We start from the raw sequence: 16,055 nt of genomic DNA on the forward strand, positions 1-16,055 counted from the left end.
ACTCATCAATGCAATCTCCAGAATCCATCTCTATTTCCTGCAACAGAAATTCATGTACCATTTATTCTGAAGGTAAAAAAACAAGAACAAAAACAGGACTGAATTATATTTTAATTCTTCACTACAAAAATGTGAACAAAGTCGATATTTTATCAAAAACTGTCATAAACAAAAACGCTACCAACACACAATTGAAAATAAATGATCCGAGGAGCAGTAGGTGACGTCACATGCAAAAGAAGACTTTGTTTTCAGCATCAGGAGATTTTCTGAAACACAAATACCAAGTAGATACCTAGACAGAACAGAGGACAAATAAAGTTTTAGTTCTTAATAAATAAGCATTTGTTTTTAAGCCATGTTCGCTTATGCTGCTCAGCAGGTCACGCAGCTCTTTCTGGGCACCACCTACATTTTCTTCGATCACAAAACTGCTCAGAGGCTTTAAGGGAAACACTGGTGTGACATTACTGCATCACAAAGTCAAAATAGTTTCTACACAGCCATAAACTTGTAAGCGTCATTTCTCTGAAGTGACATGAGATAAATTCTTATTCATTTAGTGGCATATAAATAAACTGAATCGTATTAAATTCAGTCTGTTTACCATTTAAACCGTGACATAAAGTGAGAAACTTACTGGCTGCTTCCCACTCAGATCTGCTCAGAGTGCCCTGCACAAAATCAGACAGACACTGTCAGACCAACAGGACCGAGCCACATTGAACCAGTGTAGTGTCAGCACACTCACCACAGGCAGTTTAACTCCAGCTCTGCCACAGTGCTCTCTAGCATGGCAGTACTCTTGCTGACTGTCTGCAGTCTGTTGACCTACTTCCTCACAGGGAAATGGCTGAAAACAAGTTTGACGTTACCATCATAACTACATTCCCATTTACATGATAAATAAATATGAAGTACATGCTGCTATAATGTTACTGCACATAAGTTACAGGTCCTTTTTGTTGTGATTACAAAACTCATCATTATGACCGATTACCTCTAAAGCCATCATCTTCATCATAAGTCTGCGATGATGCTCCTTCTTCACTTTCTCCTCAAAGTACTCAGAGAACCTGTGCTTCGACACCAGACGCATGTTGTACTGCTTCGCCATGCTGATGCAAAAACAAGTGCAGTTACATCTGAGTTTCACTATAGAGAATTAATTGAGTAGCTCTACATTTAAAGTGGTTTTAGTCACTGTAGTCAATGGTTGTTTGCTTCCTTACTTAAAGATCTTCTGCACTATGAAAAACTAAGAACAGCCCCTAAACACAAATGGTTTATTTAGCTCAGGTCAGTGCAAAATGTTTTTGGCATTTTGTTCATTATGTTTCACGGAAACATTTAGGAGGAATAGTTACTGTTCAAAAAGAGGGAAGTAGACGAGGAACTCTGGCACATTGACGACGTCCTCAAGGCTGAAGTTATACTGACATCCAAACAGAGGATACGAGCCTTTGGACTGAAAGGAGACTTTAAAAACCTCATTACCAAACGACAGAGAGTCTGACGCCTCCAAACGCTTCCTGCAGAGGAGAAGGAATATGAGGAGATCAAACTGAGAAAACACATCATCGTTGTTATAATAACCAAATCTTAATGTCTCCAAAATCATTGTTTACCTGAATATTTACAAAATCATTTTCATCTGAAAACATGATCATTCATATGTCATATTAATTCATATTAATTTTTGGTATCGACAAAAGTAAATCTGAGTTCTTACACAAGTTCAAAGGCATCTGGTGTGGTTCCAATAAAGAAACCTCCAGGTCTGAGACGCTCGCAGGCGTTTCTAAGCATCATGTCGGCCTTCTGTTCACTCTCAAACGAGTAATGATACACAAACTGACAGCTGCAGATGTCAAACATCAACTCAGGGTCATCCAGCTTCTCCGACAGCACCTCCTGCACAGACATATATACATCATCAGACGCTGCAGCATTACCTTCCCCTGAGATAAACTGATCTATGTGTCATAGCTCTACCTTGGTGCAGTCGGCAGTGATAAACTGAGCATTGAAGATTTTCTCATTCACGTGACTTTTCTTCTTCATTTCTTCGTAACGACTCTGACACTGCTCCACTGACACTCCTGCGATATCTGGAATTATTGTTTATTTGTTGATTAATTACTAATTATTAAGTGCTTAGTAACATTAAAATGATTTTGACTTTCTGTTAGATCTTTCTTCGGGTGACTTACAGCCGATGCTGCTATGACACGTTACATGGAAACCTATCACAGTCACATTTTTCAATTTGAAATTCATTTTTATTCCTGCGGAAGTGGCCTTTAAGCTCAACCACGGTGTCAGTCGGTCCAGGACTGTCTGGATGCGAACTGGGCTTCTGTCCTGGTGAAGAATGGGTGACTGCTGCACTGATCAGGGTGACCCCACCTGTCCAAACCGACCACATCACCACAGGGATGTCGTATTCTTGTTGTCATGGTGACGGGTGATTGTCTTTGCCTCAACAAGTACAAACTCAACTTGGTCCAGGTTCAGTTTTAGGTGGTCAGCTGTTTTAGAAATCTAGAAAAGCAGCTGACAAGGGTCAATAGATTAGAACTGAATACCTGCACAGACCAGGTGATTGATCCCTCCTCTCCTCCATTTCAGCAGGTCTCCTCCTTTACCGCAGCCGAGGTCCAACACAGACACTTGTTGGGGCCCCTCCCCCCTCACCTGCTCCAGGATCTCACCTGTCAATCAAACAACCAACCGATCAACTTCAAAGCCACTGAAACGTTTCTGGCATGTCAGGTGTGTTTCTTTGATTAAAAAGGACTAAAATCAGTAACTAGCAGTAGTTACCTGCAGACCTCAACACACCTGCTGACAGCAATGTTTTTAAAAGAAACCACATTAATGTAAATAAAGCAGCTTCTCTAAAGTTGGCAACCTGTAGTTTGAACCTGGAAATGGGTGAATATTGATTATTAACTGTATCACATTCAGATTTACATTTTCCATTAATTATTTTCCATTGATGATCAAAGAATGGAGCTCCTGATCCGTGCAGTGCACAGCGGTGTATTATTGATAATATTGATTATAACTGGTTACCGATCAGAACGCTCTTCAGCCAGTTGTTGAAGTTCCTCATGAAAAAAATTCTGCTTCGACTTCTAGCTGCCAGCCCGACCTCCTGCAGACTGTTGTAGTGACTCGCCACTTTCACGCTGTGATCAGTTGCCTGACAGATCAATGACATGTAATCAAGAAGTTTACACTGTGATCAATTACCTGATGAATCACTCACAATAACTTCAAAGACCATTGGACAAAAGAGGAAATCTGATATTTATGTATTTATTAATTATCAATAATTCTTCCACATGATGATTTACAACCCACTTGATCGGAGTAACGAACCTCTTGACATTAATCGTCTACAAATACTAATTCGAACAGAAAAACTACAGCTGGGCCTCAGCTGTACTTATCGATCACCTGATCACTTCCTTTAGAGAAGAGACTCCACCACAAACAGTTTTCTGGTCATGCAGACATGTTACAGAGTGATCTGGGTTAATGACAATCTCTGCCAGAGCCCAGTCCAGTGTAGTTTATGTGGATTACACAGTCCAAGAACTGGAACCAAATCAAACCAAGACCATACACATGAATCATCACTATTGATACGTTCTTAGTATCAATAATTATCATCAGTCAAAATGTACCTGCTTTTTGGACGGTGAGGTCTCATCATCATCCTCATGTTGTCTCTTTGTACCTGATTTCCCTTTTCTTTCTCCTCCGTCCTTCACCGGTTCTGTCCTCACAGACTGAAGCTCCATGTTTCTCCTGAAGACACAGACACTTAGATTAGACTTTCTGAAAGATCACAGACCCCGAGACACAGACACAAACACAGACACAGAGACACAGAGAGAGAAAAGTCCAGTCAGGTGTCACTGGTCTGACTGGACTTTATACCAGTAACTTACTGGGAAACAAACACGAGCTGCTCTGTTGACTGAGCTGTTAGCGCTTAGCATGCTAAGCTAAAATAAAACACGGCTGTGCAGAGTCTGGGATCAGCCGGACCTGGTGGGAAACACTGACCCGCTTTAAACTGGTCCGCTGGTGACACTGACAATGAAACTCTCCGGTAACGTTAAATATTTACGACACAACAAAATAAAAACAAGTATACTCACGGTGCTGCGCCGGACGTACTTAGAATAGCTTCTGGTTGTGCTTACGTCACATTTCTGCGCCACATCACAAACATACGGGCCAGTGACGCGCCTTTGTGACGCCAGTAAGGTGTGCGAGCACTAATGTGTCCAAACATCAGTAACAAATCGATAATCGATCATTCTTAGATTAATGTTTAGATACACGAATATTTACTTCCAATGTAGTTTTAAGTCAAAGCTGGAAAACCCTTTTTTATACTGTTATGACTGTTCTTACTGTTGTGTCACTACAGACATCCAGCAGGTGGCGCTGTCATCCTACTCTACTTTCAAACCTAACCATAAGGTGTTGTCAGAACTCTCCTTACTTGTGCTTGGCTCTTGGCCTGAAAAGCATCTCCCCTTCAGGAACGTTCTGTCTCAGGTTTATGGACTAAATTCAACCACAGTCACTGAGAATCAGACAAACAGACGCCACCGTGCTGTGGATGTGGCTGTAATGTCGGAGTTCCTGTCAGGCCCATGTCTTTGTGCTGCTGCCAGAAGGAACAAGTCGTTTCCAGGATGAACGTGGGCAGTCGACCATCAAAACCTACCTCCTGATGTTAAAGAAATCACGTTGAACCCAGTCACCAGGGTCTCAGTCTGGATGGACTGAATCCAGTTGCAGGACACACTATAACCATGGTAACCGGACACACTATAACTATGGTAACCAGACACACTATAACCATGGTAACCGGACACACTATAACTATGGTAACCAGACACACTATAACCATGGTAACCAGACACACTATAACTATGGTAACCAGACACAAAGAGACGCACTCAAAAGACCTAGGAGATGTAAAATATTAAAAAATTCAAGTGAAATATTGATGAGAGGTTTGTGCCAAATCAATTATGAGCGTCAACTGAAGGAAAAGTCTGATAAATCAGTCAACTGGTTAAAACCAGCAGTACAATGAAAAACCTGCAGTTTTCTTGCTTTAATCAAAGATAAAAGCAGCATTTTACGTGTCTGCTACATGAACTTAATGACTCTGAGATGGTTCTGTGTTTACGTTGTGTTAAAACAGGCCTGTACAGTTTTCTACACTGATCCATCCATGACGTGTTGTGCTGCTGTAATCCTGCTTCTCTTTTAATGCTGGTGACTGGATGAGTTTATGTAGACAGACACAATGTGCTTCAGTTTCCTATCAGCTGCTCCTGGATCAGTTTCATACAGTGATCCTGTCTGGTATGTCTGTAATTCCGCCTGTGGATGGAGCTGGGAGAGATAAGACTTATTACTCTGCTGGCAGATGCTGTGATTGTTATATCAGTTTTCCTCACACAAATCCAGAAAACTATTATGAGTCTGCATTCTTCACTTTAATTAAAGACACAGCCTTAAGGTCATCGTGTCATGTGGCACATCAGATAGAATGAACCTGCCAAACCAACCCTTAAGCAGTCTGACCTTTAACCTCATATTCAGCTGATTAACATAAAAAGAGGACATGCTGAGTGTTCATTACTGGAAGACCAGGTATTGTCATCTTCTCATTGTTTTCTGTTGACGTGTCAATTCTTTGTTCTGTTCCTTAAATATCTAATTAACACAGTCTTCAAATGACCTTTTGTGTCCAAACCACAATCTGACACATTTAAATATTTAAATTCTATATTTAATATTATTATCCTGTTCATCTGCTTCCAGTATCCACTGTCTCGTCCTGTGTTTCCATTTATACATCCTGCTATTTATACTGTCAGTGAAACCACAGAAACAATAATTACGGTATGTCAGGTATAAACCAGTGTTTTTTTCCGGTCGGGCTGGGTTTTAGATCTGTCCTTCCTCCTGTGGGACTCCCTCAGACAGATGGAGGATGGAGGAATGGGTGGATGGATTGATTAATGCATGGCAGCTCTATAAACATGTAAATCTGACCTTACAAGGTTTCACAGCCACAGTGTCGACTGAATGAAGCAGCGCTGCTTTAAAAGACTTCACCCATTCAGTCCAGTCTCAGTTTACACAGAAAGACGTTTTCAGACAGAAGAAGCTTTGATACTCAAATACCACACAGTCTCCCCCTATACACTCCCACTGCCATTATCAGTGTGTGTGCGTGTGTGTGTGTGTGTGTGTGTATGTGTGTGTGTGTGTGTGAGGGGATCTCCAGGAACAGTAGCCATTCTACCTGCTTTCATTACAGCAAGCACTCACCTGTATTACCTGCATGTGTGCGTCACTGTGCTTTATAAAGGTGCACAGGTGAGTTGGTTGGACAGAATCTATCAATATTTTTAATAATGTGTTTGTGGAGAAATTTGTTTTATTCTCTTGAACTTGAAACACTAAAGGCAGCTCTAAGTTGGATTTTCTGATTTTACAGCAGCTTTTCTAAAACACTGTGGCAAAGATATGGACACAAGTAAAAAACATTGTTTTTTGTATATTTCATTAAATATTTGCTTGTTGACCTTTTGTAGGGGTTGTGTGTTTATGGTCCACCACAATGTTGTGGAACGAAACATGAACAATATGAACAAAACCAGTAAGTGGCTTGCATGAGACAGTGTTTCACAAAACCAGAAACAAGGAAGTGAGTTTGGCTCACAGTTTGATGGGCGGCTGATGTAAATGGGGAAACTTGCCCAAAGTTCACGAGTGTTGGTTAAAGTTGTGTTTAACTGAACCACCGACCTAAAATCATGAAACAACAATAAAACTCAAAATAAGTCCCATTTAAAGCATCTACGTCAACATGTTAATAACGTGGATCACGTTGAGGATTTACAGTCCTGGCTCTAGTCTGTGGTGGTTTAGGGCCACTCTGGTTCAGATCCGCCATAGATCTGGATCCAGGTGAAGTGTAGTTGTTCTGCTCTGATTGTTGTCCAGGTTCTATCAGGTGGATCTGAGTCTGGTGAAACCTGAGCTGCTGTTAGGGGGATTCCCTGAACTGTGTGGTCCACTCAGTGACTGTGTGTGCTTTTGCATCCTTATGAGGACCAGGGTGAGTTTCCGCTCCACAGGTTAGGCCTTTTCCAAAACATCAGGACCTTTAACACACTGAGGTCACGTCTTTGAAGGGAGACCATTTCTAGAAAGATGAAGGCGTTTGTGTGAAGTGAGGGCATTTAAAACAAGGTGAACATAATATAAAGTCAGATTCTACTGTTGAGTTTATTGTTCATGGAAACACTAAACAAAAATACTAATGTGTGTCTTCTTCAGCTCCTCCTGCCAAACATTACCATGGAAACCTGAAACGCTCACACACACAGTAAAATGCACACACTCTCTGGTCCGTCCTCTGCCCTGGTGACATTTGGGCCGATATATAAACCTCCTCCAGATCCTCAGAGCCAGAGGACTCCTGCAGCGCCATACTAAAGTACTGTGACACTCACCTGTCTACCTGCCTGTTGCACCGATCAGGGACCTGTCTGACCTCATAGCATCATGCTCATCAGGTACGTTCGTTATGTTTTTATTATATTTCAGTCTGTTTGCAGTGAAAAACGGGGAAACATACAGGTGTCCCACAATGCAATGCTGCACAGAAAGACAAAGTGGAGAAACAGGAAAGAGCGAAACGGGTTTAAATGTGATTTTCAGGTTTGATTTAATCACATGTGTGCTAATTGTGCTTGTGACTTCACATTGCAGGAGGTCAAAGGTCAGAAAAATTCTAACAGAATTTGACTAGTTTGTCAAAATAACATCATTTAAATGAAAACAGACAATAAATCAGTTCAATCTGTGTTTGCATAATCTGAATTTATTAATTAATTTCAGATCTAGATTAGAAATTTCTGTTCCATGTTTTGAATCATTATCTGGTTTTAATCATCTTCATTTGTTCATTTGACATTTATTCAGTCAAATTCCAGTTAATTCATTATATCCACAATCTGAACAACATGATCATTTCTTATTTCTTATTTCTGAAGTTCTAATGATACAAAAACTTGGTCCTGATCCTCATAGAAAAGTAAAATAAGAATAAACATAAACAATGAAAATATGATCTACATGTGTACAAAGGATTTTATAAAACAGTGTCATATGTATAGGGGCCTTGACAGGACACTAAGGTTTTCAGACTGATTGTTGTGTTTGTGCTGCAGGAACGTTGTTCTTCTGTTCTCTGTGTTTGTCCTGTTGGTGGACGGAGGCCTCGACACCAACGGTGAGATTTAAACTCAGATCATCAATTTTCTCTCCTGACCTGCAGCAAATTAGATGACACAGTTTGATTGGCGGGTGTTTGATCAAACATCTTGTGTTTGCAGATGTTGGAATACAAAACACATCCACAGGTAAGTCACCTGCCTGTCTCTAATCTCTGATATACTGGAGCTGTCTGTCCTCTCACCTGTCTGTGCTCTTCACTTCAGTAGATAAAGATTCTACGTCTGATGAGGCACCTACAGGTAAATCAGCATCAGTCCACTTCAGGAACGTCATCATTAATCTGAATGATTTGCAATGAGAGCCAGAACAGTGACAAATAAAATTTGACACTGGAAAACAAAATTGGAACTGACAATTAAAACATAGAAGCATTTGTGCTGAGCAAAAACCTTTGCTATTGAAAAAATTATTAATACTGAAAATTCCTGCTCTCAGGTTTTTTCTGTCAGTGTTTTGGCAGAGAGGGGTGGGCTCTGAGGGGCAGATATCAATATTAATAATAATAATATCAATGTTTTATTTTTCTGTTGAAATGTTCATGATGTTCCAAAGAGCAGTATGTGCAGTTTAGATCTGATTGTTTCATATGACTGGAACATATTTGTAGAACCTTAGTTTGTCTCAGCTTTGTTGATTAAAACGTGTGAACCTGCACATAAACACATTTTTTAGTTAAGACTTGAACAGGATGAAATTGTTGTTGTTAATATGGGAAATAATGTTGTCGTTGTCATTTCAGAGAGTCTGAACGCCGTCTTTCCTGGACAACCCGGTAAGACCCAGAGTTTGTTGTCCGGACCAGACTCACGGTTCTGTTCCCTCAGCAGGAAGCGGCTGCTCCAGAGCTGCAACTTCAATAAGCTGGAGCTCAGCGACACAGTCACAGCATCGTGTTGTTAGAAAACAGCTGCTGCTGATAAACTAGAATCTGCTGTCACAGATAAATCCACGACGAAACGATGATTATTCTTTAATATTGATAGTCACCCAAATAAGTGTAGAACATCTAACAGCTGCCACAGAAAATATACCTGAATTGAATTTGTCATTCATTTGTCAGTAGAAGATCACACACAAGATCTCATTTGCACAATTAACTGATACAAAATATGACAATTTTAACAAGAACTGATATAAACAATAAGAACTGATATACGCAATAAGCACAAAGCCAAATCAGGTCCAAGTGGAAGCATCAAGCTCTAGGTAGAAACTGCCCTTTTCTTCCTGTGTTAGTCTGCCATCTAGTGGTCACTGTCTTCACGTCTCTCAGCAAGAAAATTACACTAAGAATTATTAATGGAATCACCCGTTATGTCCCTGCTGTCACAGTTTGGGACTGAAATTAAAACAAGATCTGTCCAACACTTAGAACTTTATTTATAGCACATACGTTTCCAAATCTCCTGGTTTTACTGGATCAGTTCCAGATAAATTTCACCTCTAAAATCTGAGTTTTTTTGTTTTCAGAAGAACACCGTTATTATGGAGGAGGAGCTTCAGGTAGGAACATGATGACGATGACGATGATGATGATGATGATGATGATGACAACAACACTAACATCCATATTGATGTATATCTCTCTAGTCATTCATTCATCTACTCATCTTTCCATTTGTGAAAACATTGACTTGGCCATGATTTTTTTTTCTTTGCTTTAATGCAGTTTCCTCATTTGTTCATTCAGTTAGTTTGTTCATTCATTTATCATCTTGCATTCATTTGATTTTCATGTTTGTTTGTATCTGCAGCAGCCAATCAGGTGACAGCACCTGGTATGTCCTGATTTCTTTCTTTGCCTGTGATCAACTAAATCATAACTTAATGATGGTCACTTGATTAACTGACTGATTGATTGATTTCAGAACCTGTTGCAAACAGTGTGGAAGAAAAAGACGGTGAGACCAAAACTTTCTGTTCATTACTGAAATATATTGTATTATACTACATGATAACACTATCAGGAACTACTCCAGTGTACTACACTGTAGCAGACTGTACTCTGTACTACACAGTACTACGCTGTATCATTAACATACTGTACCATATCTTAAGGGGTACCACCTCAGACACTTACATAAATGAAACCAGGAAACTTTAAAACTCAAATTATCTTATTTTTCAGTACATTGTCACAAACAAGTCAATAATATACATCAACACGTGATAAATAAAATAAACATATATGTCAAACTTTGAGGAACAGTGGGACTCAGTGTTTTTATGTCCCACAGTGTAGGTTTAAAACTATTTCATTAATAAATAATGCACATAAAATATTCTGTAGCCACCTGATTGACTCTAAATCATAATATGCAATATAAAAAACATTAATTAATAGAAACACAATCACAGGGGTTGTTCTTCTGTTCCAACTGTTTCCACTGCAGAAGATGAGAAGTCTGACTCTGAAGAAGGAGGGAAGAAAAAATTCAGCTCCCCATCAACCAAACTTCAACAAAACCACGTCCACATACTACAGAATCCCACCCACCCAGTTCAAAGCCCCGCCCTCCCTCCTCAACCAATCAGACCCCAGCCAAAAGCTGCTGTGAGGACCCGACCGTCCAAGAGACGATCTAGGACCAGCCGCCGTTTATCCATTTAAGCCCCATGAACGCACAGATACACGACGTGGTGACGATGAAAACTTTGACTCCGATAAACCGACAAAAAAAAACACGTTACACAGCGAAAGATCTGTTCATCTCCAATCTGAAAACTAAAACAAACTAAATGCTGCAGAGACACCCAGACATCTGATTGGTTGATTGATTGATCACCTGATTGTTTGACGGCACACGTATGTTAGCAGAGAGAAACTAGTGCAGGAGAAAATCAAGTTATTTGAATCTCAGCTCTGAGAAAACTGACACCTTCATGAATTTATTGTTTGGTGTGTTCGTGAGTTTGTGATGATATGTTTTTTCATCTCTCCCCCTGGACTCCTTTAGACCTCACTATAAATCTGGTCAGCTCATATGTTTTATTCCTTCATAACTGTCTGACTGCGACTGAAATAATGGGACATGATGTTTGTTGTTTTTGTTCCCTTGTCTTGATTTATTAAAGTTAAACTGAAAAAACACAACTCATCAGTCTGTGAATTGGTTCTCAGACCCGATCAGGTCACGTTACTGCATCCTATGCCCCCCAGAACCCTCAAATTGATTATTACTGATTATTATCTGTCTTGATGCTTCACTTCGACAACTGGTCTGAGCTGAATGAGCAGGTGCAGGTTTTTATGTTAATGAGTCGAGTTGGATCCAGATTGTATTTAGACATAATTGCAGGTGTCTGGTTGGTTCCAGTTTGCAACAAGTTTGTATAAACTGATTAGCGGGTTTATAATGGACATACAGACCCAAACACACAGAACATGTTTCCATTTAGCAGAGATTTGGATCAAACAATTGGGCCCTGTGAACATTAGATTAAAACATGTTGGTCAGTCAGTCCCATATTATGCTTTTTAAATGATGTAATACTGAATTAAAATGAAATCCAGCTGACCTCTGACCTTCCTGGCACCATTTAATTACCCAGAATTCCTCTTCCTCTGATATATTTCAGGGTCAGCCTCACAGAAACATCGTCCTCAGCAGCTCTGTCTTTTCTAGATGAACCTGCTCATCAGCTCTTAAATGAATAAAACTTGTATGTTTATGTTTGTAAATCTGATCAGACCACAGGTAAAATATGAGAACGTGAAAATGAAAAGCTGTGCTGCTCATCCTCCTTCACTTCCTGGCCACACCTGCTGGTTATTATTTTGGACAGGTTAGGTCCCCGTTCTGGAGTCTAACCTTCTTGTTCAGGAGCTGTCTGTTCGATCCAAACCAGACTGGTACAGAGAACAGAGTGCTGTGAAGATCCGGGTCAGCATCTACCAGATCTGAGGAAAACAACTGAAACTGAACCACAAAATGATCCAAAATCAAATGTGAAGACTTTCGGAAACCAAACTAGATTTTAGAAACAAAGCGGAGGATTTACTGTGTGTGTGTGTGTGTGTGTGTGCCACTGTGTGTGTGTGTGTGTGTCTGTCACTGTGTGTGTGTGCTGATGTGTGTTGAAACATACTTGTTTGGTTGATCTGTGTTGCTGCAGAAACTAAGCAGCAACAGACAGAAAAACATTCGGAGAATAAAGGGTCTCCTTACGATTCAGTCTCAACTTGTTCTGGAGCTTTCTGTTGTGTCACATGATCTTCCATGGGCAGATGGAGACTCTTTGTCCATGTTGAATTAAAAATAAAACTGAACTTGTTGCTGAGTGTTTTTGTAAACGATCAGTTAAAATATTGACTGAAACTATTTCAGTGAAACTGGCATCGAAACAGCCGAGTGTTAGTGAAGCACAAACAGGTCGGTGTTAAACTGAGGCTCTTTTGTCTTTAGAAGCAGCTCCTGTTCTTACAAATTTCATTATCAATCACAGTGAAGTGAACAACCTCATTAAAGGCTGTTAGCATGCTAGCACTCACACACAGTGACACACAGACACACACACAGTATTTCTGACAGATTTATTTCTGCCTCTTTTGGTCTGTGTTTTCTGTCCTTGCTCGACCTCTGAGCTCAGCTGTTCAGTCTGATCCAAGGACTTTGTTTCTTCTGGTTTTTACCTCAGCACCAGTGGGAGTGCATCACTTTTCACTGCTCTGAGCACATCGTCCATGCCTCTTTGTGTTTATGCTCCATTTTACATATTGACATGAAAAAAACTGTGACTAATATAAAAGTCTGGTGACACTGAGCAGGTCTGGGAAAGGGGGCAGGACAGGCTGGACAAAGAATATTTTCCAACTTATGGTTTTCAGTTATCACTTTCTGTCCCACAGGCTCCCAGAGGAAAGTGGGAAGTTCATGACCACATGTTTGGACACAGGAGACGGTCTGGATGGGTCATGCTGTACAAAGATTCTTTCCCGGTACTGAGGTTGGTGAGTCTCACCTTGGTACCAAGATCTGCTGGTCTCACTGTGGACAGACACAAACACCTTTAGCTCTCTCTCCTACTCTTTCCTCCGTGCACAGATAAAGAACTTTACACTTTAAACAAGAAAGAATATAAACGACTATGGTAGTTTCCTTCAACACTGTTCATGGCCTGAAGAAACATCAGTGTGACTTCACACACCCAGAAAGTGGTTCAATGTGGTTCAGACTCAGACTCTGGGCCCTGGGCCATGTGTCCCTGCTGTAACGGCAGGTCTGCTCAGTTTGCGTCAGGTTTGCCTACAACACTGGACACAGCGTCACTGTGTGTGACTGTGGATCTCTGCCAGGTGTGTTGTAAGTGAACTGCTCTCATTGGCTGATTGAACAACTGTGTGATTAAGTATGTGTCTAAGTCCAGGGAGCTGATTGGCTCCACCCTGACACAGTTAAACCTACACGTTTAACTGCCCGGTCTCCATTTCCTGTTACAGCCTAGTCTTTGGAGAATAAACAAGAGAAATTGGACCCAAAGCAAAATAACATGCAAAGTAGAATCAATCAAGCCATGAGCAACTTTTCAAAACATAGAAAGCATCTACCTAAAATCAAAATAGGAGAAAAAAATGAAAAATGAATATTCACTATGTTAAATATTAATTTACTACAGACATCATGAACCTCACAATACTTACCATTGCAACAACATTTTCACACTCCAGGTTTGTTAATATGTTCACACCTGAATTCACCAAACCCTCATAACCCTCCTGTCTCAGCATGGAAGCATCTGTTTGTGGTCATTTCGTTCACCATAGCGGTCTGACCGGGGGGTCGGCTTTGCCTTTTCAAAGCAGACAACAAAGTCCTTATCCATCTCTTTATCTCTAGTCATTTAGATTATTTTAGCAGCCTACCTCATTCCTCTACGAAAACCTTACAGACAATTAAAAACATGGCACAAATTAGATTTGACCATATCATTGTAGATCATTTTCTTGCACCATTGCTGTAAAACTGTCTGCCTTTTAATATTAAGACGTTCAATTACATGATGATGATGTTGATGATGAAGGTGATGACGATGATGATGAAGAGACAAAGTGAACCCAGACACAGTAACTGACAGGTCTGTTAGGAACATAAATGCAGACACACTGAAACACTTTTATTTTAACTTTACTTTTATTTTCTTGCCTGAACTTCAAGAATTTCTTCTCTGAATGGCATCTAACACTAACCCTAACGCACACACAGCAAATACACAAACACACACATGAACTCAGTTAAACACACACTGTACATGGATATTTCAGCATTTCCTGGACTAAAACTGTCTATAGTCAGTTCAGTCAATCCAGTATAAATCTGGTCCAGCCCAGTATAAATCTGGTCTAACCCAGTGTGAATCTGGTCCAGCCCAGTATAAATCTGGTCCAGCCCAGTATAAATCTGGTCTAACCCAGTGTGAATCTGGTCCAGCCCAGTATAAATCTGGTCCAGCCCAGTATAAATCTGGTCTAACCCAGTGTGAATCTGGTCCAGCCCAGTATAAATCTGGTCTAACCCAGTATAAATCTGGTCTAACCCAGTGTAAATCTGGTCCAGCCAGTGTAAATCTGGTCCAGCCAGTATAAATCTGGTCTAACCCAGTATAAATCTGGTCCAGCCCAGTATAAATCTGGTCTAACCCAGTGTGAATCTGGTCTAACCCAGTGTAAATCTGGTCCAGCCCAGTATAAATCTGGTCTAACCCAGTGTAAATCTGGTCCAGCCCAGTATAAATCTGGTCCAGCCCACAGTATAAATCTGGTCTAACCCAGTGTGAATCTGGTCCAGCCCAGTATAAATCTGGTCCAGCCCAGTATAAATCTGGTCTAACCCAGTGTGAATCTGGTCCAGCCCAGTATAAATCTGGTCCAGCCCAGTATAAATCTGGTCTAACCCAGTGTGAATCTGGTCCAGCCCAGTATAAATCTGGTCTAACCCAGTATAAATCTGGTCTAACCCAGTGTAAATCTGGTCCAGCCAGTGTAAATCTGGTCCAGCCAGTATAAATCTGGTCTAACCCAGTATAAATCTGGTCCAGCCCAGTATAAATCTGGTCTAACCCAGTGTGAATCTGGTCTAACCCAGTGTAAATCTGGTCCAGCCCAGTATAAATCTGGTCTAACCCAGTGTAAATCTGGTCCAGCCCAGTATAAATCTGGTCCAGCCCACAGTATAAATCTGGTCCAGCCAGTGTAAATGTTTTTAGATTGATAAAACTTGACTTTCTAACGAATCTTTTGTTAAGTTCGGTTGCTGTTTATCACGTGACATCATTGTTTCTCTAAGCTAATCAGGTGACACCTGGGAGCTGCTTCATGTTTGTCAGCTGTTGGCCACACAAACATCTAAACATTGATCACACCTGCATTTGCATAAAGTCTAATCAATACCTTTGTTCCATTCTGTAAATGTGTTTGCACAGCTCCCAGCTACTGCCTCTCTGTGTCTGTAAGCATGCTGTATGCTAACATTTATGTTTTAAATACCCCACAGACTTTGAACCAGTCCTTCAACAATACCAGTCTAACCCTAGTCTAACCCCAGTATAAATCTTTTCTCAGTCAATACATTTGGTGCATATCCGGCTTTTGTTCCCAGCCTGGACTGAATCACCTGTAAAAAACTGGTGTAAACCCAGTGTAAACCTAAATCTGTACTGAATCTGGGTTTAACTTTTTAAGTATAAATCTGGTCTTAAATTGT

General features: G+C 40.5%; 1 protein-coding gene across 4 annotated transcripts; it reads right to left on the reverse strand.

Annotated features, from left to right (window-relative positions):
- Window positions 1–91: 91 nt before the first annotated feature.
- On the reverse strand, window positions 92–4,257 carry rnmt (RNA (guanine-7-) methyltransferase). 4 transcript variants are annotated; one of them, XM_026300025.1, is made up of 11 exons: window positions 4,176–4,257; window positions 3,696–3,819; window positions 3,079–3,208; window positions 2,589–2,714; window positions 1,996–2,111; window positions 1,733–1,914; window positions 1,368–1,532; window positions 1,001–1,118; window positions 752–853; window positions 641–674; window positions 92–295 (listed from the first exon to the last, which is right to left on the reverse strand). In XM_026300025.1, exons 2-11 carry the CDS (start codon window positions 3,810–3,812, stop codon window positions 258–260), a joined length of 1,128 nt encoding a protein of 375 aa, XP_026155810.1. In that variant the 5' UTR covers window positions 3,813–3,819; window positions 4,176–4,257; the 3' UTR covers window positions 92–257. The 4 variants fall into 4 exon arrangements, with proteins under 4 accessions (XP_026155810.1, XP_026155808.1, XP_033181333.1 ...); XM_026300023.1 differs by having other exon boundaries at window positions 641–853; XM_033325442.1 differs by having other exon boundaries at window positions 641–853; window positions 4,195–4,213.
- Between the last annotated feature and the right edge of the window lie 11,798 nt (window positions 4,258–16,055).

This window comes from Mastacembelus armatus, chromosome 11, assembly GCF_900324485.2.
Source record: "Mastacembelus armatus chromosome 11, fMasArm1.2, whole genome shotgun sequence".
Lineage (NCBI taxonomy): Eukaryota > Metazoa > Chordata > Actinopteri > Synbranchiformes > Mastacembelidae > Mastacembelus > Mastacembelus armatus.